Raw genomic sequence first — 26889 nt, 5'->3', positions numbered from 1 at the left:
CTGCTCACTAATGATAAAAGCCCCTTTCTGTCATTCATCCTTTTTTTAGTCAACTTATACCACAGCACTGCTGAATTCTCAAATCTGATTGGCTGCGAAACAAATCCCGAAGTGATAACAGGAACTAAATTGTCTCACAGGACATTCCACGGCAATGTTAAATGTAAAATTAAATGTAATTATAAACTGGTAAAAGTACAATGTGTCATTCTTTAATAAAAAAAAGTAATCATTGGCAAATTGTTGTGATATAAGAGGAATGAAAACTATTTAAATAGCTTCAAAATAGGTCATTCCACAAGTGTTACACTTTCAAAATTATGTAGCCTTGTGATTGTGCAAACTATTTTTAATTTATTCTATTATGCATCTTTGGCTGTTCACACTTTGTGTAATTATAAAAGAAAGCATCAAAAATTGGAGAAAGGAAGTGCAAGAATTTACTGAATTGCTCCATGTGACATCACTGATTGCATATAACTTCCTCCATTTACATAAGATAAAGAATTAAAAGAAAAAGTAATTAGACCTGCACAATTGTATTGCTTTGTAAAAGCTTTAAGAAATCAAGCAGAAAGACTTATTTTGTACCAAGAGCCTTAAAATGAGATGCCAGCATACAGCTAGCACAGCTACACCTGTCCCACTATGCAGCTTAAAAAAAAAAAAAAAATGCGAGTATGAATGTGATTATGGCTTCAGCTTGGTAATAAGGTGCTTATGCTTATCACTAGCATCTGTGTGCGGCATCATTCTTATGCTGTCGACTTTTATTACCTCCAGCAAGGTCACAGCCGTTGAGGAAGGATGTAAAGTAGTGAAATTCAGAGGGATAAAAGGAAAAAAGGTGGGAGAAATCAAGATGGAGCCAAAATATGAGCAAGTGGATAGAATGATAAGAGGAAAACCGAGAGTGATGTGGAAATTATAGAAGAAAGGGCAGGACTAAGATGCGTTATACAGCACTGATACCCTAAATACCTGTGTGAGAGGGTGTGGAGGATTAAAGCAGACACATCATTCATGTTCAGCTGAAAAACTCTGTATCTTACTCTTACTTAGTAGGCACCTGGCATTTGTTATTCCGCCATCTCTCTCTCTCTCTCTCTCTCTCTCTCTCTCTCTCTCTCTCTGTTAGCTCCCAGGCTATGGGGAGTCAGTAATGAGGCTCTCAATCTCTTTCTTCCAACTCATCAGGCTCATCATAGGAGGTCATGGGTCAGGTCAACCCCCTGTAGTTCTGTCTCCACCATCCGCCTTCTCTCATATTAATGGTGCAGTACTAAAGGTTAGATTACATTACATGCTAATCAACACTTGTTATTTTTTCTGGTAAAATTTATTCAAGGCTTTTGAGCATTAGTGTCTCTGTAGCTGGCGACAGTCAGCGTCTGGGCTGTTTAAGGGTCGCAGCAGTCTGAGAGTTTGTTCTATTTTAAGGAGATTGCATGTTTAAATCTTAGACTCTGAGAATGTTTTTTTTCTTCTCAGGCCAGTGTGGCTTTCATGACCAATCACATGGGAGGGTCCCCTTTGACATAGCTCAAAATGAGAACGCAAGTATTAGCCTTCATCCTGTTGGGTTAGTAGCTGTTGTGTGGTGAAATGACTCTTTGGAAGACGAATGGGGTCAATGATTTTTAGATTTGTTACAGTAGTGCAACGTATTGCTATTCTCAAATTTATTATATTTATAGAATATGTTCATGAAATGTTCTAATGTGGTCCAAGGAATGTTTTCACAGTTAAAGAGGTCCCTGGATGAAAAACATGTTTGAGAACTCCTGAACTGGAACATTCTTGTTATTTCTGCCTAAGCCATTCACTTCCCTTTTATTTGGTCTTTTTCTTCTTAATTACAAGCTCTGTACAAGGGACAGACATTTTGAATAGCAGAATTCTTTTCAACAGTCTCTTGAAAGCCTCCAAAGAAGCACGGTCCACATTCCTTTGCAGCAGAACGAAGGACCTGCAGCCATCGATCGCTGGCTGAACGCCTGGCCACCACTATTGGCTTTAATTGCTCAGATTTTAATTGCTCCAACCCTTAAAGCCCAAACAACAATATGCTGAAGGCCCCATAAGCCTCAGCTGTGTGATCAGTGCTGATTATCAGTAAGCGGATTAGAACGCAAGTGGATGGAGGGAAGGAGGAGCATGTGGAGTGGAATTAGATCACCACAGTGCTGACTAAAAACAGGATATTGGACTATGTTGCTTTGGAGATGAAGGCAGACAGGGCAAGGTCAATGAACAAAGGTACACAAGGGTGTATACCTTCTGTCCCTCTGTTTTTGACAATAGTGTGTATATGCGGTTTAACCGTGGGTGCAGAGGAGAAAATAGAGAATTAAACTCGACAGCCTCTCATCTCCTCTCCACCAGCACACACTCTATGATGATGGTACTCATAAGCACAGTAAGTCACAAACACACACATGATAATAAAGTCCTGTGCTTTTCCTCTTCCGGCTTCACCCCATGCAGTGCTGTGTATTAGCCATAATCCAGTAGGTTTAGCTTGAGTCCATGAGGTGATCAGTACCCTTTGGGGAGCAATATCTTGCTCACTTGAAATGGCGTACCTCATTTGTTAGCTGATCTGAATTCAGCTTTGTTGAAGAGTTAAGATCCAGATAAGAGAATTTGCTCCTAGTGGCATGCCTATGTTTTTAGGCACCATCTATTTGTGTATTTGAATGAATATCCGATGAATATGGTGTGACATAATGACATTACTGTATTGCCTGTATTTGCTTTGTAGTTCCTAATACCCTACGGTCAAAATGTCTACAACTCTACAATAATAATTCATGACCTAGATGTATAAAGCACAGCTTTAGGGTCCTGGGTTTTCATCCTGAGCTCAGCTTACTGTCTATGTGTTGTGTCACATGTTTTCATGTCCACATAACCTTAACTTCCTCTAACTTCCCAAAAACACACCTACAGGTGGATCAATTATTCTAATTTGCCCCTAGGTGTGAAAGCATGTGCATCTGATACAGGGTGTATTCCTGCCGTAGTGTTAGCAGGATAGACTCTGGATCCAGTGCAACCCTGATAAAGCAGTTACTGCAGAAAGAGCTAGATATGATTGAAAGACTCTCAAAAACCTGTACATTCTCACTTCCATAAATCCAGAAATACATAAGTGGCTTCCCATCCAATGCTTTTGACTCAGCTCACTTCTGCAAGCCCATCCAGAGGCAACAGAGCAACACTCTGCTTTGTTTTGTTTTGAAAACACACACACAAGTAATTCCCATATGTACAACAATGCCAGGTTAAAGGGATGGGGACAAGTGTAATTACAATGCAAATTATTGAAAGATGTAGAAGATGAAACATTGGAACAGTGACTAAGCAGCAAATGTTGGTTTAATCAGTATCATTACAGTACTTCATTAAAAAATATACAATTTTAACAGACATAAGTTGCATGCTTTACAGGAATTAAGTGTGTCTGTTCTGTAATACGTGTCTGAGGCAGATGACTAAAAAACTGAAAAAATAAATACATTTTTGGAGTGAATTGGTCATAAAGCCGTTTCTCATATCCAATGATGAACACTAAGCTCCGCTGTACTTCATCTGTGAACACACACACGCACACACGTGCACACACACACACACGCACACACGCACACAGCCTAAGATTTATTCTGAGCTTTAGAGCTGATTAGATGTGTAGTACAATGAGGCTCAGATCAGGATTTGACCTGGTGTAAATAATAAAATGAAACACTGGGTCATGCTTTATGAAACCCACTTGCACCCTGTGTATTCCGAAAGATCTAGACCTTAGTCCAAGCCTCCAATTATTGTGTGTGTTAGGAGACTTGAGCAAATAGATAGAGGCAGACAGATAGAAAGCTGTGTGAGTGTGCAACTCTGAACATCTCAACCTACTCTCATTTTTACGTTAGTCAGTAGCACGGCTGTCTCATTGATCTGTATGGCAGAGTGGGTTTGGAAATGGACCAAACAGATGGCAGTAGGTAGAAGTGCATTAATCTACATTGCTATGTGACATCTCTACTGCATTAGCACTGACAACACACACACGCAAACACACACACACCAAACACTGCGACTCAATTCGGAACTGGAGGTAGAGAGATATGAAGCCCATGTTCATGTTATACATTGGTGTGAATGGGTGTCTGTGTGTGTGTGTGCGTGTGTGTTTGTGTGTGCGTGCGTATGTGCGCGCGTATGTGTGCGTGTGTCTGTGTGTGTGTGCGTGCGTAAGTGTGTTTGTGCATGTAAACCATCCTTGGCCATGTTTGTGAGCACCTTGTCATGTAAGGAACATGGTGTGTGTACTAATGGTTGTTTCTTAACAAAATAGTGTTGGACTGGCCAAAACCCGGTTAATACGGACTCAGACAGGGATCAGAGGATCACCTGGGGAAGATAGCTCAGCGCTGCTTAATGCCATTTCTCTAACGTGATGACATGATCACGATCCTATACATCCTCCCCAATGATATTCAGTGTAGTTAGTCTCGGCTGCTGAATTTAATATTACAACTAGAATAGTGTTCTGGCCAACTTCAGCTGATATTTTTAATATTCATATTTATGTTGTTTTAATATGTATTGCTGTACATTTAAAGGTTATCCCTCAAGACTTGGCCATAAACCCTTAGAAGGAAGGTCCTCAGTTGTCCCTTTCATGGAACCCTTAATGGTTCAATGCAGAGCCCTAAACTCTATTCCTTTTCAGAAAAGGTTCCAATTAGAACCACATTAGAAAACCAGATTTGTTAACCATCCAAAGAAACATGAATGGACCCTTTTTTTCTAAGAGTGTACATGTGTGGTGGCCTGAGAAAACCCTTCACATGCTGACGTTTTGACATTTTCCGCTATACAGTATATAGTTGTGAAAACTACAAGCCTGAACTGATATATGTTTCTCTTTTGCATCTTTCTCAACCAAGTTCTAGCATTTTAAAATCTGGTTGCATTTACATATTCCCTTCTGACTGTGGCACAGGAGCATCACAGACATTTTAACAGCCAGTATAAGCCGGATTCCATACTGAATTGATTAAGTTTATGTCTGTTTCACTATGTCACGTAGCCGTCCAACAACTTGATCAAAGCTTGACATTCGCACTTAGATAGCAAGACATCTTTAGCCAAACCACATTTGTTAAACTGGCTTCTTACACAATATGATCTTTGCAGGAAGACAGCCTCAACAAGATTAAACAGCTATTAAATAAAATCATTTCCATGTTGTTTTGATGAAATATGTTTATTGTTTCATAAAGCTGAGGTGTTAAAGCAGGTTCTAGGTAAAAAAAAATATATATATATATTTTTGGACAACCAATTTTATTTCCTCTTTGGATGATTGCAAGAATATCATGCCATTAATCTGATATGAAGTTTGATTATATATTAATAAAGTTGTTAGAAACTGTACACCTGCTAATCAAAACCAAAGGCAAACCTCAAGACCTTTCATACAAATTTGCAAATTTGAAAACTAAGTCACATCAACTATTTTTTTCTTGATGATTTCCTGGATGTCTAATGGATTTATTTAAAAAAAAAAACAGTTGTAGAAGGAGACAATGTCTGAGGTAGATCCCTCTCTGGTCCATATTAATGCAGGTTTGGCTGTGTTTGAGGGAAACAGGTGGAGGAGACATGCGTCAGTATTCACTGTGTCTGTTTTATTCTCCCTGGGAAATGTTTTATCTCCTTCACAGTGTCCCCAGGTGTACTGCTCTACTGTATTTCTGTTTTTTTTTTCTCAAACCAGCTCTTTTGTTCTTTTTGTTTTACAATGCACTGCATAATCAGAAGAAGCTGCGTGTAGGTACCCTGCATACCTCACACACCGAGACCACACACCTCCTGGCTGCATGAATTACTGTCGTATAGCTGTGTTGCTTTATGACTAATGATCACATTATGCAAAACACTGTGCTGGTGATATTAATGTGCTGCACCTGCTTTTTTTTATTTATTTATTCCAGCTACTGCAATAAGCTTTTGTTGCTATGATTATCGTATATGTTCTGATTTCATCATGGTATGTGCTTAATGAAAGACCTGTTTGCTTCTGTCTGTGTTTTATTTTTCATCTATAATTTCAGCTTCTTCATCAATCAGTCTCTCTCTACCTCCTTTTCTCCTGTCTCTTTTTATATTTGTGTCACACAGCTTATATTGTTTATGTGGACCCGCATGATTTTACTGCATGTAGATAGTGCAGCATGTGCAGCATATCAGGGCTTTAACATATTTTCTGTCTCTCTATCTCTCTCTCTCTCTCTCTCTCTTTTACTCGCTATGTAGGGGATGTACTCTTTCAGATGGCTGAAGTCCACAGACAGATCCAGATGCAGTTGGAAGACATGGTGTGTAACACTGTGAAACATCATTAATTTTGACATGAATTGAATATGGAATAAAAGCACCTAATAATGAATTTCCATGGGAGATGAAATGGATGGAGTGGGGTCTATTATTATTATTATTATTATTATTATTATTATTATTATATTTGCCTGTGGAGCAATCAAGCAAACCATTCATGATACTAACAGAAATTTTCTAATATAGTAGTAATGGGTGACAGCAAATAAATATGAAATAAAAGATGATTGGGCATGCTGTTATTTTAAAATGATCAACAAAAGGGTGGTGCCTGACCCTAACATTGATGTTATTTACAATAAGAGTATGTCACATAGTGTTTTATTCAACTTGTGCTACAGAAACAGTGAAACAAGTTCCTGTTATCACTTACATAGTAGTAGATATATTAGTTATAAACTTTCATTCCCTCACCAGCCTGTTTCTCGGTTTTTATTAAGACAAATAAATGTTAGAGATAAAACGGAAAGTCTTTAATTCTGAAGAACTTCTCAAGGTGGAAAACTTAACAAGTTACTGGAGACTCCTTCGAAAAATGCTAAATAAACACCTCTTTACTGAGAGCACTGTTATATCACATAAGTTGTTAATATTATTAATAGAATAATATAAGAATATTTGCCTTCCAACCAGAACTATATCTTCTGACCAATCATATTCAGGAATTCAAAAGCACTGTGGTATAAACACCATTAAATACCCCAAATGGTTTTTATTCCTATCCTTTTATTTTGACCTTATCTGGCGGCTTCCATCTGGCTCAGTAGCGGCGAAAGAAAAGGGTGTGCCGACTCAAAATGTCACCTGAACAGTGGTGTCTGTCTGTAGTATTATCCACCCTCAGGCTAAAAGATATTGGAGGCTTTCCTGCTCAGTGTCACACGCTGACATGGGTTAAAAAAAAAACCATGCTCTGTTTCTTCCTTAATTAAAATGAGAACCAGGAGATCCTGCAGGACTCCAGCTTACCTTTCACTCCAGCTAAACCTTCTGAAAGTGTGTGCTTTTACTAGCTGTGTGATATCTGTTTTCTCATAGAGCTGGCGTTATCGCTGTAAAGTAGCTGCTGATTTAGCTAAGCCCAGCTGATATGGTTGCAGTTTAGTATTGAAGGTTAGACTGAGTGATATTTGAGTGGCTGTCTGCATGTCTGGGTCAGCATTTTAATCATGAGTATACAGAAGATGCCTGGGTGAGGAGAACATGAGTGTGAATTCTGATGATGCTCTCTAAGTCTGGGCAAGAAGGATGGCTTTTCATTTTTCCTAGAATGATGCTAACCAATCGTAGGCGTTTGCACTTCTCTGAGTGCTTTCAGCTTCCCTGTAATAAACTCATGCCAGTGCTAGACTCACCACCATGACAGTGTCATTGCTGTGCTGGGAATGAGCCAACACCCAAAATATATTTGGTCAGTTATGGTCCCTTTCTCACTGATGGATGGGGTAGACAAGGACTTAGAAATTGTGAAAAGCAGCAGATGGGCTACAGTAATTTTAACTACAATGTCACCGATATGGAGTGTGTGTACCTGCTAAAATAGCCAATGAATCTAGATATACACAGAAGGGTGACAAACTAAAGGAAAACCAGTGGCTCTGTTATGCTCTGGGGGCCATTTATTTATCTAGCTGGTGTGGTTCGGGTCCACTTATCACTACTACTATTTGTCACTACAAATCAATACAAAGTTCTCTGTATCACCTTTATCCTATGATGAAACATTCTGGTCCTGATGGGAGTGGTCTCTTCTAGAGTGACTCCGCCCCCATCTACAGTGACTGAGGACTCACTGAATGGTTTGATGAGGATGAAAATTGTGTCCACTATATGCTATTATACTATATCATGATCAAAACACCAACTGAATGAATATCTTTTGGAAGAATGATGTTCATCCTTCCAGTACAGTTCCAGAGATAGAATCTCTGCCAAGGGGCATTGAAGCTGTTCTGGCAGCTTTGTACACTTTATATTGAATTTCCCTTAATTTGTTACCCATCTGTGTGTGGGTGTGGGTGTGTGTGTGTGTGAGAGAGAGAGAGAGAGAATGTCATTACCTCATATATATGTATACTTTTGTCTCTTAGCTGAAATCCTTCCACAATGAGCTCCTCACAGAACTGGAGAAGAAGGTGGAGCTAGATGCGCGCTATCTAAATGTAGGTAACAAATCCACACACAGAGATACTGTTGAATTAATATTCATGTTAAATTTGTTGAAACTAATTCCAAAGTTGCAGTGGATGCCACAGAAAGATTTAACAGTTCACCACACAGATGCACTTTATCACACTTTAGTTATTTAACTGCATCTATGTCTGGAGGTTTTTATTATCGTGGTTTGTTATCAGTATCTCACCCCTGATGGAAGTGGTTGAAAAAGTGTGTGCGCAGGGTGAGAGGGGTCAGAGACATAGCTGTTACGTTTTATTGTGGATACACAAAAGGTTTGTTAGGACCTTAACCTTTTTCAAAAAGACCCAGAGAGTTTTTAAAAACATTTTGTCTGTTGTGGTTTTGTCCCTCAGGCTGCTTTGAAGAAATACCAGATGGAGCACCGGAGTAAAGGAGAAAGTCTGGAGAAGTGCCAGGCAGAGCTGAAGAAACTGCGGCGGAAAAGCCAGCAAGGCAGCAAGACTGCATCCAAGTACAGAGATAGTGAGATGCAGGTAAGGATGCCACCCACTCAAAATAGTCAATCCAGCTTTAAAGGGCTTTTCCAAAAAAGCTGAATGAGCAAGGTTTGAACACGTTGGCCTCTGTGGGCCTCTCAGATGGATTTGTACTTGCAGCATGGATCTGTTTATTCTCTCAAGGCTAGTTTATAGCATATGCCAGTATTGCATTTAATAGATTTCTCAGTCGATCTTGGGCTATGCTGGCGCACAGCATTTGTTAGGCTTGAAAGACGCCCCGCCTACCTAATCTGCTTAGATAAAAAAAAAAAAAAAAAACATTACTGCAGATTTACAATTGATAATTGAAAGTTTACAATGGAAAATGAGTTATCACTTTTATAATCAGCATCATCCACGTCAATCTCTGTCTTATCACCTGAAGTCATTCACTCCATTTAGACAAGCTTCATCATCATCATTTCTTCACTCAACTGTTAACTCTCATGCGAACATGGTGGGGAAATAATCCCTGATTAATTAAGTCAGGACTGTTGACTACATTTCTTGATGTTAATGTCTTTTATTAGGTTATTTAAAAATGTAAAAATTTGTCTACTACAATCTGTACCGTGGTGTAAGCACTTATCTACAAAGTGACTTAATTAGATTTATGTCTGTTTTGCTATGGCATATAACTATCCAAAAAATTGACCAAAGCCAATATTGACTGTGTGAGGAAATAACACACACAAAAAACATTACTAGTGTGATGTCTAAGTTTGACAAACTAATTTGGTCAAAACCTGAATTTTTTTTTTTCCATCATTTTTGGCTTTTTTCCCAGAAACACAGCCATAGTGACCTCTGATATTATAACTCACAAGCAAAAGTGCTGTTATACTAAATATCAGCACTCTTGGAACGCCTCTTGTCCAATCAGAGGCAATCAATTTTGTCCAATTAGTGAACCAGAACTAACTGTTGTATAAATATTGCGTATATTCCAGCCCGCTCCCCTAGCTGTTTTGTTGAAGATACAGGCCCACACTGCTTGTGTAGGTTTGTGGCTTTGTCTAACTACAATTTGTTTGGCATGAACGCCTCTCACCAGAGAGGAGTGCTTGTTTTGAGCTGTGGGTTACACTTACCTGGGGTCTGTTCTGCCCTAGCAGTAGGTGGGCTACTAATGATACCGCGGAGGCGCACTGCTTTTTAAATGTCTGAGTGTGACGTGTAAATGGCGTGGGCTGTTTGGGCTTGTTGAACCACTCCACAGGTGTCATGTTATAAAAGAATGGAGGTGAAAGGAAGAGGTGGTTTAATGTGGTTTGCCAAGTAGCCCTCGGGTTTATATGTAGTGCGATTTCAGGGGAATGAAATCTGAGCTTTTTTGCATCCTCAGTAGAGACCGAGTGAAAGAGGAAGAGCGAATATGTGTATGGTCATACACACATCTGTAGTCAGAGAGCATACAGTAGGTAGTTTTGCCTCCTTGACTCCTGGGCACAGATGGCTGTGACATTGTCGGGATTCAAACTCCCAGTCTCCCAAAAACAGGGCGAACACTTTTCTATTGTGTCACTCGGGAGCCCCATTTGTAACACATTATATGAAATGTCACACTTTGTGGCATACGACATGGTACTCAATATTGTTTGCCAAGTTCATGGCACAGATGAAAACATCTTTCCTGTGTTTATTTTTTGTTCTGTTCCATTTTGTAAATTGCCATTGGTCTGCTCTGCTATTGTAAACAGCTCACTATGGACAGCTAACTGATGCTACCCAGCAGCTTACCTAAATGGCCTGACTGGTTGTGTTATGTGCGCTAGCTAGATTTTAAGCACCAAATTGACTTTTGGCTACAATCTACACCTGTTAGCTAAAAGATGTGTTTATTTACATCTGTAATAAGACAGCCTTTATCTCAGGACCTAAAGTGTCTGCATAGTGATACAAAGGTGTATTAACAGCATGTGGAAATATTGTTGTATAGCACAGTGGCTTGGTTTCTACTTCACAGCAAGCTCAGATGCGATTACCATTTTGGATCGCCACTGAAGGCTGAACAGTTGGCCAAAGTTGCGACTCTGGTATCAGGAGTTTGTAAAGTGTGTATAAAGTAATTACTAAGTGATCTCTGGACTTGAGTCCAACAGCAGTACAGCTATCTGCGATGCAGAGCTTTAGTAAATCAATATCTGGAGCTGCCAGGTCTCTGCAACAGCTCCTTGGTCCTCAGAAACCTCAGCTATTTTTAGCTGATTAGCAGGTGAGAACTTCTAGGTCTTTCCTCTGGGAGAACCCTTAAGAGATTGTGTGTTTGTGTGTGTGTTCCTTATGGACTTGCACAGACCTTTTCTTTATTTCATGTCTCCCTGGTTCATGTTTTCTTTCAGCTTGTTGTATGTCACTTACATCTGCACTGAATAATTAATGAGTGTGTGTGTATGTGTGTGTGCGCGCGCATCTGTGTATGAATTTTACATGGCAATGCTGCTAGTCCCTGCAGTGCGTCATGCTGCAGATGAGATCAGCTGGCCACATTAAAAGCCTGTGTGAACCTGACACACACACATACACACACTTTGTCTTATTATACCTGTGAGGACCTTACACTGACATAATTATTAATGCAGCTAATTAATGCAATGCTATGCCTAAATCCAACTCTAACCTTAACCTCAGTAACCAAAAGGAAATATCTTGGCTTTTTTTTTTTTTTTTTTTTTTAAATAAAAGCTCCATTTTTTGTATAAAAAAGCAGATCCAAAAAGCAGTAAGAACCAGCAAAATGTCCCCACATGGTCAGAACTGTGAGATCTTCCCATATTTGCTGGAGCATTTTCTGGACAAAGATTTAAAACAATAAATAAAAAAAAAAAAGATTCTAGGCAACTACAACCCTACAGATACCACACCCTCTTCCTGTGTAAACCACATTAACAGTGGAATAAATCTGCATCTCAAAACATGGTAGGCTATTAGATTTTATGGCAAGAGTTCAATACACACTCTGATTGTCTAATGAGATAAAATTAACAAAAGAAATGAATGAACAATGAAAACTGCATTATTTTTTCATTATGTAATTATACTAAAGACATCTGGAGACAGATTTGAATTTTATCATGTGACTAGCCTAAGTGTGTGTGTGTGTGTGTGTGTGTGTGTGTGTGTGTGTAAAAGCATAATGTTTGTTGTTTTCAGCAGTGGACAAGGAGGTCACATGATGAAGGATAACAGGGACTGGACTGGTCCTAGTTGTGAAAAGAAATAACAGCACAATGATGCTTATGTGGATGTGTGTGTGTGTGTGTGTGTGTGTGTGTGTGAGAGAGAGAGAGAGAGAGAGAGAGAGAGAGAGAGTGAGAGGGCACTTTTCTCTTGTGTATTGAATGAATGACACTGATATAAGACCCAGAGTCTCTCTTCCCAGCTCAGTTATTTGTAAGAAATGAGCTTGAGGCACATTAATCAGAAATGTGTTTAGTAGATGTGCATGTATATTATCATCACAGCATTAAAAAAAATCAGACCTAGGTTTAGAGCCAAAGGATCAGATTTTACAGAGGATTTAAATCCTTTATAGTTGCTGTGTGCTCGCTTTAAAATAATCACATCTGCACACTCAAATTTATCATGCATGTCAGAGGTCTAGAATTATCATCCACATAACTGTGTTTATTAAAAGGTATCAATTTTTTTAAGAGCTAAAAAGCTACATCAGCATCCCTTAGTGTGTAAGGTTTTGCTGAGTTGCACTTTATCATCCAATATACTTTAACTTCCTTTCACAGTTCTCTGAAAATGTGTCTCTCAGAGCCCTCTATACTGTGGTGCTTATTATCAAAAGGTACAAACAGAGCCATTTTAATTAATCAGTTATCAAGAACTCGAAATTTTTACACAATTTATACACACTTCCAAGAATGCATTATTAAATACCATTGCATTGAAATCATTCATTCATTTTCAGTTGACTCTTGATCCTGGTCAGGGTCGGAGCGTATCCCAAGACACTGGGGGTAAGGCTGAAATACGCACAGGATGCCAGGACATTACAGACCATATTGGAATCATTGTATGCAAATTAAATATATCCAAATATCTTATTGAATCCAGATGTCATGTTCATACAGCACCGGCAATCAATTTAATTGTTTGAAATCTACTGGAGAAACATAATGTAATGTTGTCTCAAATAAAATGTAATCTCAAGCTCGGGATCAGAAAATCCTGAGTGGCCACAAGCCCAACAGAGGCAGTTGGCTAGACCAAGAGTCAAACTAATCTGCAGTTACAGATCTGAAATCAGTTTTTTACTGAACTTTGGGAACATGCTTGTTTTGTATGATAATTGGTAGGATCAACGCCCGCTTCCTGAAAACTTATGGATACCTAGAACATCAGCATATTTTGTGCATTCCTGCATCACACTGAGGTTACATCTACAGGAAGGTTACAGTGAGTCCTTTTTTTTTTTTTTTTTATAATAATATATAGGTGAGTATCTAGTGACCACACCACCACCCTTATCAGGGATCAAACCCTCAACAGTGAAGGTGTAAAGTTTTATAGCATTTATTATAAATATTATAGCTCATGGTGAGGCTGTGTATTGTGTACCCCCTATACCCCAAGCCCCACCATTCCCACCATCACACCTATCCCTGGAGAAAAAAAAAAAAAACAGAAGGAGCAATGACAACTGCAACAGAAGAGGTTTTAAAAGAAAATGGGGATATGCATTCTGTTACCATGGTGATGAAATTAAGTTATACGTATATATTTTTAACGAAAGACAAAGTCTGGAAATTGTGGTCATAGTGAATTTGATGGCAGTAATACTGGATAAAACCTTTATAACAAATCTCAGTTGCTTAAGACCAGTTTTATTAACTGCCTGTAATTGAAGATAACTCTTTCTCTGCAGGTAATGATATGGACTAAAGTCTTGGTATTAAACTTTACCACCAATATTGACTTCTAATGGCCTGCTCTATTTTGCACCAGAGTTTCAAAAAACCCTCTTGCAATTAGTGGAAAGGATGAGGAGCCAGCATAACACTGACCTTTCTTTATCGCCTTTTCGACTCCTCCTCTATTTTATTTTTGGATGTCTCGTCCTAGTTCTGCTTCCTCGCTATAATTTTTGCACTGTACTAGTTAGCCTCTTGCTCTTATTTTGAGTGGGCATTTTATATATTTTATAATACAATATACACACAGTATATTGAGTCACTCACTGTGATTGGCAGCTCCCTGGTGGTGTCTGAATGTCAGGTAGTCTGACCTGAGTTCTTCTGTCTAGACCTACATACTTATACAGCTATATTGACATGGTGTGAAAGGCTTATATTAATGTGCCTTAATATACCTTGATATTAACTTGAAGCAAGTACTTTCATTTTCTTTTGTCATGTATTTTCTATGCTAATCAGACCCAGGCTTACTGATTTGACAACTTCTTCACAACACTTTGACTTGCTTTTGAACAGCAACATTGGATTATCCTAACCAAGTGTTAGATGCAGGATACAGTGGAAGTGAACATCATCCACAGTACAGTACTGCATTGGAGGCAAATTATTTGCAATGTATACAGGAACAGCAGTGTTTGGTTATAAACCACTAGTCATAAAGTATAGCTGTTTGCACAAAATAGCTGCCCTTAGTGCTTTTGGTGACTTCTTTGTTTGTGTCTACTTATTACTGAATTATTTTAAGAAAATGGGCTTGGTTTATCTTACACTGTACAAAATGTCAGGATGAAACAGTATCCCGACTGGCATGTGTGTGCTCTTTTGTGTAAATAAGTACCATGACGTCTTCTGCATTGTGTCACAGTCATGTGTGGAAATTCCTAGAAGCGCTATGACATCAATATCTCATTCCGGAGCACGCCTCCTTAACACAATTGAGAACTCAAAGTTTTATTAGAGTTTACCCCAAACCTTTTGCTGCGTTTTACCATCACATGCCTACATTCTGCATGTATAGCTCATGTTGAATATGGGAGTGAATTTAAATGATTTACTATCTTTTAGCATTTAGGGAGTCTAATGGTGATAGCAATGACCTTGGACTATTTTAGTGACCTCAGCGAGCTCAGCTATATTCATTAACACTTGGCAGGTGGGAATCACAGTATTCCACACACAAGTACCTGTACTTGGTATAAGCCTCATCCTGGCTCAGGATGAGTCTTACACCTGGCTCAGGTCAGGTGTGTGTGTGTGTGTGTGTGTGTGTGTGTGTGTGTCAATGTGGGCATGGGTTGCTGGAATGCACTGACCTCTGTGGCACTGTGTCCATGTTGAAGGACATAAGAGCTGTGGCCAACAGAGTGGCAGGGAGCTTGGCATTACATCAGACAGCCATTTTCTGTTGACTGAAAACACAAGACAAAGTGACACTATAACTTCATAGTGAGTTTGCATACATGTACATATTTAGTAACAACAATCAACTGCCAAATATTTTCAACATACAGGAGAGTCCAAAAGTCTGAATTCACTACCAAAAACTCTTATTTATTCAAGTATGAAGACCAAAGCCCAATAATCCATAACTAGTAGAGTTCAAAAATGTTTGTTCTTATCATAATCATCATACAGGATCAAACTCATTGACCCTATATTAAATGTTTTTTTAACATGTTTATTTTAACCCTTTAAAATGAAATACAGGGCATAATGTACTCTACTGTTCCTACACTACTAGTAACAGTCTTTTAAGTAATCTGTTACCTTTAGTACCATTGTATTTTTCTAACTAACTAATTTATTATGCTTATTACAAGCCCAGGTCAAAGGACATAGTGACATAAGAGTTAAGACACCAAATTCAAATGAGACCAATTGTGTATTTTAATTAAATAAGCTATGAAATAAAGAGGAAAGACAATAGCTCCATTGGCTATAGAATCCTGAGATAGAGAGAGAGAGAGAGAGAGAGAGAGAGAGTGACCAGGCATTGATTTTGTATTAGTTTTTGATCCATTTGTGCTTAATTACGGCATAAAATACTCCCCAGTAGTGATGGTAACTTTTGGACCCTACTGTACATTTGACCTTTACGTTACACAGTTCAGTGAACATATCAGTGCAACTTAACCCCCCTTTTTTCTGGGTCATCTGATACTCAGCCATGCTCACTGAATGCATCCATTGCCAGCTTTGCAGCTCATTTAGCTTCAGAATGCTGTATGTGGCACATTCGCATTGCCAGGTTGCATCAAGCTTACATGAATGTTGTTCAAAGTGTGAGCTTCAGGCCTGGCTCGGCTGTCTTGTTTCGGCCTCACACCGCCTTCCCTGTCATTCAGTATGTGGAGGCCATCAGTAGCAGGCAGAGCGAGCTGGACAACCACATCGCCGAGGGCTACAAAAATGCCCTGACCGAGGAGAGGAGGAGGTACTGCTTCCTGGTGGACCGCAATTGTGCCGTAGCCAAGAGCACCAACACCTACCACACCAAGGTGAGGATTGTTCAATCACTCCATCTGCTTTCATCACATCATGCTTCTGCTGTATGACTCAGAGAGGGGGCGAACCAGCAGTCATTGAGCCTTAAAATTTAGGTTGCTTGGAAAAATACCACAGGGTTCACTACCAAGACTGATATGAAATATTTCTTCATTCTTTACTATTAAGTAGTTAAGTAAACAGTAGTAGATACTTTGACTGAAAGCATAGTTGATGATAATGAATTGATTAATGATTAAATAATACAGTTCTTGGTAGTAGACACTATTGGACATGTTAAAAGCACATTAATATACTTTACATTATTCCTCACCATGTTTAAAGCTTATTAATGAATGTTTGGAGGTCTGAGAAAACCCACTGAATGTTGCTGTGGCTGAATTCACCAAAACAACGAAAGGTCAAAGGGTTTAGGTCAAACTTGGACTTGGACTAAGAAAAATATATGCATATATACAGAGAGAGAGAGAGAGAGAGAGAGAGATTTATAGTTTTCAGAATTATATATAGTAGAAAACTTTTAAATTTTTCCATGTGAAGGGTATTCCCAGGCCACCACTCATGTAATTTAAATACCATCCATTGTACCTATGTCATACAATATATAAGACTCTTTTACGTAATCTCCTACCAATAGTACTATTCTATTTTGCTTACTGTCATTATCATACTATGGTAAACTACATTAATAAAGAGCTATACTCATTGATTAGCTGTTTCAGCCCTAAGAATTCCCTCTCTTTACCATCTTATAAAGTAGCATGCTGCTAATTATGTGAAATGTCTGCTTTACAATGGTCTGCATATGTGAAGTTTTCTTTGCACATGAAATTTTGACAGATGGCTACATTATCACAATGAAACTAGTTTCCCTGAGCATTTCAGTAGCTCCTGATTTCCATTCCTGGACTTGCCTACCTTGAGCGTGAGATTTAATTAAACACTCAGTAGAGCAGATGAATAGACATGGGCCAGTGCCAGTGTGCTATGAGCCACATGCATTGTGTTATACAGACCATGTGGGAATAGAGGTGAGCTGTAAAGTAAAGACGAACACTGATGTGGTGTGTGTGTGTGTGGGGGGGACTCCAGTCTTGTATGGGTGAATGAGTTTCTATCCTCTGTTCTGTATGTGGCCCACGCTGCTGTATCACTGATAGACAGAGTGGTGGGAGGGAAGGCGTCTGGAGGAGGAACAGTAAGGAGAAAGATGGGGAGTGTGGCCCACTTCTGCAAGAACATAGCATAGCCAGACAATAAACCCTATAGATGAGAGAGTGAAAGAGTGCACATGAATGCGTAGGAAGACACACTGAGAGACTGAGTGGTTTGATGGAGACTTTTCCTGTGTTTGACTGAGATGTGGTTGAACATAATGGTTGTGTAGGAGGATGAGAAGTTGAGTTGAAAATGGGGGCACATCCCAACCTCTTTATTCCCTTCACAGATAGAGAGAAATGAAGAAAGGTAAAAAATGAGAGAATAGTAATGACTACGAATCTATTGACAAAATGGATTAACACACACACACACACACACACACACACACACACCTTTGCACAAATCTCATACTCATAATAAACTTCAGGAAAGTCTCAGGAACAAAATATCATTAAAGGAACAGACCATCTTCCCACAGAGACACCATCATCTCTGAATCTCCACACCGTCGCCCACGGCTAACACCCTCAGACTACTGAGTGGTTAATCACCGTCTGCCACCAAGGCCAACCGAGCAAATAAAGGCTACAGCATGAAGGAGATATGACTGAGAAGTGTGTTTGAGACACAACTCTTTTTTTCATAATCCAGATAAACTTTAAGTGGAATTTCTAAGTTGGAAAAAGCAAATTCATGTCTATAGAACAGTATAGATTAATAAACTGAGTATGTCTAAATAATTCCCAAATACCCTTATTTAAAGCTCTTATCTACAGCTGCGGTGGATATAAAAAGTTTACACACCCCTGTTAAAATGCCAGGTTTCTGGTGATGTAAAAAAAAATGAGACCAAGATAAATCATTTCAGAACTTTTTCCACCTTTAATGTGACCTATAACCTGTACATCTCATCTGAAAAACAAACTGAAATCTTTTAGGCTTGGCAAGTAAAAATAAAAAAAACAAAATAATGTGGTTGCATAAGTGTGCACACCCTCTTATAACTGGGGATGTGGCTATGTTCAGAATTAAGCAATCGCATTCAAACTCATGTTAAATAGGAGTCAGTACACACCTTTTAAAGTCATCATTTAAAGTGCCTCTGATTAACCCCAAATAAAGTTCAGCTGTTCTAGTAGGCTTTTCCTGACATTTTCTTAGTCGCACCTTACAGCAAAAGCCATGGTCCACAGAGAGCTTCCACAGCATCAGAGGGATCTGATTATTAAAAGGTATCAGTCAGGAGAAGGGTACAAAAGAATTTCCAAGGCATTAGATATACCATGGAACACAGTGAAGACCATCATCATCAAGTGGAGAAAATGTGGTGCAACAGCGACATTACCAAGAACTGGACGTCCCTCCAAAATTGATGAAAAGACGAGAAGAAAACTGGTCAGGGAGGCTGCCAAGAGGCCTACAGCAACATTAAAGGAGCTGCAGGAATTTCGGGCAAGTACTGGCTGTGTAGTACATGTGACAACAATCTCCCGTATTCTTCATATGTCTGGGCTATGGGGTAGGGTGGCAAGACGGAAGCTTTTTCTTACAAAGAAAAACATCCAAGCCTGGCTAAATTGTGCAAAAACACATTTGAAGTCTCCCAAAAGCATGTGGGAAAATGTGTTATGGTCTGATGAAACCAAGGTTGAACTTTTTGGCCATAATTCCAAAAGGTATGTTTGGCACAAAAAGAACACGGCACATCACCAGAAGAACACCATACCCACAGTGAAGCATGGTGGTGGAAGCATCATGCTTTGGGGCTGTTTTTCTTCAGCTGGATCTGAGGCCTTAGTCAAGGTGGAGGAAATTATGAACAGTTCCAAATACCAGTCAATATTGGCACAAAACCTTCAGGCTTCTGCTAGAAAGCTGAAGATGAAGAAAAACTTCATCTTTCAGCACGACAACGACCCAAAGCATACATCCAAATCAACAAAAGAATGGCTTCACCAGAAGAAGATTAAAGTTTTGGAATGGCCCAGCCAGAGCCCAGACCTGAATCCAAGGGGTGATCTGAAGATCTTACAGATTTGGAGCGTTTTTGCAATGAAGAGTGGCCGAATATTGCCAAGTCAAGATGTGCCATGCTGATAGACTCATACCCAAAAAGACTGAGTGCTGTAATAAAATCAAAAGGTGCTTCAACAAAGTATTAGTTTAAGGGTGTGCACTTATGCAACCACATTATTTTGTTTTTTCCATTTTTACTCGCCTAACCTAAAAGATTTCAGTTTGTTTTTCAATTGAGTTGTACAGGTTATAGGTCACATTAAAGGTGGGAAAATTTCTGAAATGATTTACCTTGGTCTCATTTTTTTACATCACAGAAGCCTGGCATTTTAACAGGGGTGTGTAGACTTTTTATGTCCACTGTATATACATTTATATCTTCTAAAATAAATTATTTAACATGAAATAGAAAAGAAAGTAAAACACTTTGTACAAACATGTTTTAATGTTGCTTCCACTACCTTACTGTAATTAACAATTTGTCTGTAAATTATTCAGCATGGAAAAGGAGAGAAAAGTAAGTATTTGGCACAAACCAAATTTTAACATTTGTCCTCTTAATCTCCCAAGAGGATAAGCAGAGAAATTAAGGGGTTGGTCAGTTACTTCTTAATGGGCCATATTCGTAACAACAGGCTTAAGCACTATTCAGAAGTTACATGAGAGTTACTTACACAGGGCGGAGTTTGAGTAAAACAGACGCATGTCTCAGGTACATGTGTTTAATTTTATCATCCACAAAAAAAAGGTTTAATCAGAGTCACTGCTTATTGTGAAGACCGAATTTTTTATAGATGAAATTACCAACTGCACTTGCTTGATGTGAGATTAAGCGCAGCAGATGAATTCTCGGTCAGCTTATCCTTCAAACTGTCAGCACATTTTCTTTACAGCATAGGATATCACATTAACAAAACCACTGGCATTATTTTATTACCTCATCAACTCAAAATAGTGAATTAAATGCATGATATAATAGCCTACATCCCTGTGTGATCTTGATTTAATATCTTGTGGCTACGTTAAGTGGTGTGCACAATTAACTGTCAGCCGCTATATAAAAATAAATTAAATGCAAAATAATAGGATGTGCTGAATCCAGTGCTATTTTATAAGCTGCTGTAAGCTAATGAGGGTGGAAGCCATATTGTTAAATTAAACCAAATGTACAGTGATTTATACAATAATTACAAATAGGACTATTCATACTACAATCTATTGGCTATATATATATTTTTAAATCTGGCAGTCCCAGAGGCGTAAAGTACATGATGGTGATTTGCGTAATCTGAATGGGGGAGCCCAGAAAATTGATCTGTCTAACCCATCTCTGAATATGCATAACTTTCCCTGCGTAAATATTGGACTTAAGTCACCAGCTCTGAATATGGCCGTTAGTGACAACAGTGCAGTCGGTCAGTGTTATAAAAGATTGATACCTATGATATCTGTATTGTGATATAACTTTATGATATTAACTTACATCGCAATACAGATTTTCTCCCCAAAAGGCCTTTTAGACGAAAGGTACTCTCAGTCCCTGACCTAGTGAACTAGCATGAGGATGTGTTTTGATAGAGACTACAAAACAGTTCTCTAAGTCACTCTGGATAAGGATGTCCGCTAAATATCATCAATGTAACAATAGCATCACCAAGTCCTACTTCTTCCCCCTTGTCCTTGCACATTTGTTCTCAAAACACACACAAGTGGCCATTAGTGCCCTAGTCAGGTTGGTCACGATGCCCTCCGCAGGTGCCCATGTGGGGGCCAGGCTGGCAGCGTGGGTGATAATTGACTCAGCAGGGGGACCTTTCAAGTCTGACTCAGAGAAGGAGTATGTAGGTGGTCTCTCTGTTTCTCTGTCTGTCTGTCTGTCTGCCTGTCTGACTGTCAGTATTTCTTTCACCTTCTCTCTCTGTAGGTCTCAATACTTTATTTTCGCTCTACCTCTTTAATTTCTCCAGCAGAACTGAATATAGAGTAAATGAATAAATAGAGGTATTGAGGAATAGGCTGGAATAGATCAGCAGTTAAAAAACACCATGCAAGGGGGAGGGATAGTATATTTTGACAGATGCCCTGAAAATATTGTTAGCCTCCTATTCATATCTGTATTTTGTATCCAATGAACATATTTCTATTCATTCCGAATAACGTATCCATATTCGGTTTCATCCCTAATGTGTAGTATAAACAGAGGGGGTGGGACTGGTTAGTGGGTAGGGAAATGTTTATCAGTGATTTCACTGCAATTCTGACTCACTTCACAGGCAGCAGAGGACGCCAAACATTACAAATTGCTTCTTTAAGGAGGCGGCAGCTGCAAAATGTTGGTAGTGCTCTTAGTTACTGTACCATCTGACTGGACAGGCGTTATTATTCCCATCCATGCACTGCACACAAAGCTGGCATTAATTAAATGTCCTTGCTGTATGGGCAACCCATAAAAATCCAGTTTTCCTCCCTTTCTGCAGTGTAGGCAAGTTTGTGCTCATGAGCTCTGAGTTTCTTGTCTCAATGCCCAGCTGGGACCTGGAGCCAAGAATAGTGTGGGGTAATGCGGTAGTATCTGGCCCGGTTTGTGGGTGTGTGTGTGTGTGTGTGTGTGTGTGTGTATGGTGGGATGGTGGAGTGGGAACAGACAAAGCAGGTCTTAAGGTATAAGATTGATGTTTCATTGCTTTAAAGTAGCACAGCAGAGAGCAAAACCTCCATGTTTTAAAGTATAATAGAGACAGATGTCTGTGGTTTTGTAATTGAGAGCGGTGAGGAGGGATCACTCTATCACTCTATCACTCTCTCTGTATCAAAGACTCTAATCAATGTGGAGTTAAGCGCACTTGCACTTTACTTGAGCTGTGTGTGTGTGTGTGTGTGTGTGTGTGCGCGCACATGTGCGTGTGTAGGAAGACTTTTGGAAAGTTTCCTTTAGTTAAGCTGTACTTTCTATAAAATTGGGTGTATATTTTGTCAGTATACCCAGCCATCTGTATGTAGATTTACGCATTTCCTTTAGACTCATGCCTCCCACTAGTTGATAGCCCTGTTAAAACTGAAAATATTTATGTGTGTGCTCAGGGTAAAGAGCTGCTGATGCAGAAGATCCCGACGTGGCAGCAGGCATGTTCTGACCCTCATAAACTCCCAGATCGAGCTGTTCTCCTTGCACAGCAGATGAGCTCAGGGGGAACACTGGGTACCGGACAACAGCATGCCTCTAAATCTAATCTGGTGATCTCAGATCCCATACCAGGAGCCAAACCTTTACCTGTTTCACCTGAACTGGCTGCTCTCATGGGCAACCAACAGGTGAGTGAAGGATGTGGCTCAAATTGGTTATGGCCAGCTGAACTCCATTACACACGGTTTTTAGAGCTTTCAAGTTTTTTTTGTTTTTTTTTTTTTAAAGAAAAAAAAAAAAAAAGATTTTTTTTCCCTAGTAAAACGAGATATATCAGGCTAACCAGTGGTCCTCAGACTGTCAATGTGGACCATTTCTTTCCTGCTGCCTGGTGCGATGAAAACGGTATACATTTTATCATAAACTGTAGCCTTGTACCTAAGAACTGCTGCTGTAATCATAAGAATAAAGTATTCATGATGAAGATCCTTTCAACTTACATATTGAGAACTCGGTCTGTCTGAAATCAGTCTGATTCGATTCTGTGATGATACATTCTGTGTGCAACTTCATGTATTCATGTATTCATGTATTCATTTGTTCATTTGTTCATTCATCTACAGTAAGTGCTTTATCCTGGTCAGGGTTGCGGTGGATTCTGAGCCTATCACTGGAACACTGGGTGTGACACTGATATACATTTTGGATACCAGTCCTTCGCAAAGCACCAGGCGCACTCATTCACATCTAGAGGCAATTTAGAGTACCCCGTCCACCTGCCAACATGTTTTTGGGAGGTGGGAGGAGACCAGAGAACCCAGAGGAAACGCTATTTTCTGCGCCAACACAAAACTTTCAAGTTAATTAATGTGTTTAATTAATTAAATAGTGAAATCATAACTTTTGCCCAGTGTAACTTGAAACAGCCATGGGGATCTATTCTGTTTCTGTCCTGCTTTTTTTCTCAATAGTAGTGATATTAAAAGACCAACCCTGGAGCTTCATTTATAGTGGGTTATTACAAAAGAGAAAATGTACTCCCTTTTCACTGTATCTGCACTATGCTTAAATCTGACAGACAATTTCAGCCTACAGCAGTTTTCCTGCATAAATTTGGAACACAGTTCTATGTTGTAGTGTAATGATTTTATGCATATGTCTTTAATACAAGATACTGTATGCCTAGGTTTGTTTGTAATGACTGAGAAAAGGGGTATACAGCTACTAATCAGTTGTACATAAATTAGTGCATTTTCTTGAAAGCTATACAGAACTTTTTAGTAACTTCACACCATGGCATTTTTAGCAGAACGTACAGAAACACTGAGATGTTTGAGTAGTTTAACATTTTAGAGAAATGTACTATTTCAGAGGAAACCTAATGTTTATTTGCTGGTGTCAGCGAACCCGAAACCAAGCAGAAGCTATTGAATAAGAATAATGCTGATTTTAATAAAGGACTCTGTAATGACCTGGCACATTTCTGCTGCCTCCCCCAGAGGATGATGGGAATGGAAAGTGTTCCAATGTTGAATGGAACAGCTGGGGCACATGGAGGAGAGGACTACCAGCACTGGATGGATAGCCAAGCTGCACAAGGCAAATCGGCCTCAACACAGGTCCACCGGCACAGCGGTGAGATCTACTCCAACACACTGCCTGTCCGAAAAGTGGCACCCATCAAGGGCAAGAGCACTCTGGGTAAGTACATGTAGACTTTTGAGAAGTCTAACAATGATTTTTCTTTTTTTTTTGGAAAATTATTATACTTGTTATATACACACTAAAGGGAGGGGCTTTAGCTAACTTCAGCCACTGGCTATTCCTTTAACTGGATGGGATATGTAAGGACAGTTGTCGTTTCCGGATAAAAGTAGGTGACTTGCTGCAGCAATCCTACCTTTCTCTCTCTCTCTCTCCATTAGAAGACAGTTTCTCTTGAACTCTGGCTATATGAGTCCAAACATGCTTAATGAAAACAGGCCAGAACTGGAGGGAATAGAAAGGACAGGCTTTAAAAAGCCAGGAAAATGGGTGAAGGACACAGCTGGTGTCTGATGGTATTTTCAGGTGCTTTAAAAGCAAAGTTCTGGAGGAAAACAGATGAAATGTGCAATGTATATAAATATTGTGACCCCTGTTTGTTCCTACAGATGTATGATATATAGAACACCTCTGTACCTTAGTTAAATACCATAGTGGAAATTTGCTTTATCATACTGTTTTGACTTGTTTTGCCCACTTCAACCGCCCCCTTTGCCCTTCTTTTGATCGGTCATGCCTCTGACTGTTACTAGACCTCTAACTGTTTTACCTTTGAACACAGCAGAGACACAGACACTGCCTAGGTCGAGCTCAGTGGCGGCTGGCCTGGAGAGGAATGGGCGAACCCGTGTCCAGGCAATCTTTTCACACTCAGCCGGAGACAACAACACACTGCTCAGCTTCACTGAAGGCGACATTATCACACTGCTGGTGCCCGAGGCCCGGGATGGTTGGCACTATGGAGAGAGTGAGAAAACCAGGATGTGAGTGGCACGTATTTAAAATAATTTCGACACATTGCTCTGAAACACATTGCTTTTCTCTTGAACAGAAAACCTGTTTAATCAAGTAGAAAACCCGTTTACTTGAACAAAAAACTATGTACTCAAACAGAAAACATGTTTACTCAAACAACTGTCTATTCAAACTGTTTACTCAAACAAAAAGTTGTTTACTCAAACAAAATCCTGTTTAATTCTGTTTTCTTGTTCAAAATACTTTTTACTGTTTACTCAAACAGAAACCCTGTTTACTTTAACAGAAACCCTGTTTACTCAAACAGAAACCCTGTTTACTTTAACAAAAACCCTGTTTACTCAAACAGAAACCCTGTTTACTTTAACAGAAACCCTGTTTACTTTAACAGAAACCCTGTTTACTCAAACAGAAACCCTGTTTACTTTAACAGAAACCCTGTTTACTCAAACAGAAAACCTGCTTACTCAAACAGAAAACCTGTTTAATCGTATTTAATGGTACGATAAAATCGTAATGTGTGATAAAATGGGTAGTTGATAAAATCTTTAAATAAATGCTTTGAATATTCCACTCTTTGGTGTAAATTCAGCACTACAGTCATTACGTTCTAGCAAAAATCTATTCTAAGACAGACATGAGAGAAAGTCTTGCTAAAGCTGTCGTTAGTTAGTTTTATTCTACTATTTCACATTGCACTCATTAGATCAGGAACTAAACTGGTGAAGTATATATTGCTCATACGAATTGTGCTTGATGTTGAATTTGTATTTGTATACACCAGGCGAGGATGGTTCCCCTTCTCCTACACCAGAGTGATCCCTGAGACAGACAGCAGCCGACTCGGCGTCAGGTAAAACAAAACAGTCACAATAAATACCTTTCCCCAGGTGGGAATTTAGACCTGCCTCTTCATCGCCTAGACTTTTTTTTTTTTTTTTTTTTTTTAAACAGTCCACTGATTTGACATATGGACAGTTGTTTTTAAGAAGAGAATGTATGTGTAGGAACATGATAAATTCACCAGAGCTAAATTAATGGCTATAAAGTTAAAGTGAAGTTAACTGTGCATTAATTTATCATCACTGATTTTACTGTTAGAACAGTTTACTCAGTGCGTGTTTAATTGGTAGTTGACTAATATAAAGTTTGTGTGTAGTTTTCAGCATGGTAGGAGCTGCAGCACAGGGAATCTTCTAGAGAGGGAACCGATGGTTCTGCCGTCTCCCGATTACAGCTCCACCTCTCGGCTAATGGCACAGAACGCCTCACTGGGCAGACATCAGAGAACATACAGTGTGGCGACGCCAGGATTTTCACAGGTACACACGCACACACACATACATACATATGAGCAGTCTCCCAATATACTGTATTATGTGCACTCCTCCATACTTCAGTTGATTAGTTACAAGATCAGTATACTCAATACACTGGCACCTCAGTGAATATAAGTATAAATGTATACATTAAATTGTCAATTTATTAAGTAAAATGGCCTAGTAACTCAAACAATTTGCAGCCAAGACCCTTCTAATTTCAGTGTACGTACAGG

General features: G+C 39.3%; 1 protein-coding gene across 6 annotated transcripts in view; it reads left to right on the top strand.

Annotated features, from left to right (window-relative positions):
• The window catches only part of baiap2b (BAR/IMD domain containing adaptor protein 2b), a 58568-nt gene that overhangs the window by 22077 nt on the left and 9602 nt on the right, over positions 1-26889 (top strand). For 4 of the 6 annotated variants that reach the window (XM_026915066.3, XM_026915069.3, XM_026915067.3 and 1 more), the window contains exons 4-13: positions 5824-5835; positions 6322-6383; positions 8493-8564; positions 8934-9074; positions 16354-16506; positions 22772-23002; positions 24314-24515; positions 25141-25342; positions 26119-26187; positions 26494-26656. In XM_026915066.3, the coding sequence (XP_026770867.2) occupies positions 5824-5835; positions 6322-6383; positions 8493-8564; positions 8934-9074; positions 16354-16506; positions 22772-23002; positions 24314-24515; positions 25141-25342; positions 26119-26187; positions 26494-26656 (1307 nt within the window). The remainder of the gene's footprint in view (positions 1-5823; positions 5836-6321; positions 6384-8492; positions 8565-8933; positions 9075-16353; positions 16507-22771; positions 23003-24313; positions 24516-25140; positions 25343-26118; positions 26188-26493; positions 26657-26889) is intronic. The other 2 variants (XM_026915070.3, XM_026915065.3) reach the window with 1 other exon arrangement.

This window comes from Pangasianodon hypophthalmus, chromosome 12, assembly GCF_027358585.1.
Source record: "Pangasianodon hypophthalmus isolate fPanHyp1 chromosome 12, fPanHyp1.pri, whole genome shotgun sequence".
In the NCBI taxonomy this organism is placed as follows: domain Eukaryota; kingdom Metazoa; phylum Chordata; class Actinopteri; order Siluriformes; family Pangasiidae; genus Pangasianodon; species Pangasianodon hypophthalmus.
Note: the sequence above shows the minus strand (reverse complement) of the source record. Positions and strands in the feature narration are given on the sequence as shown.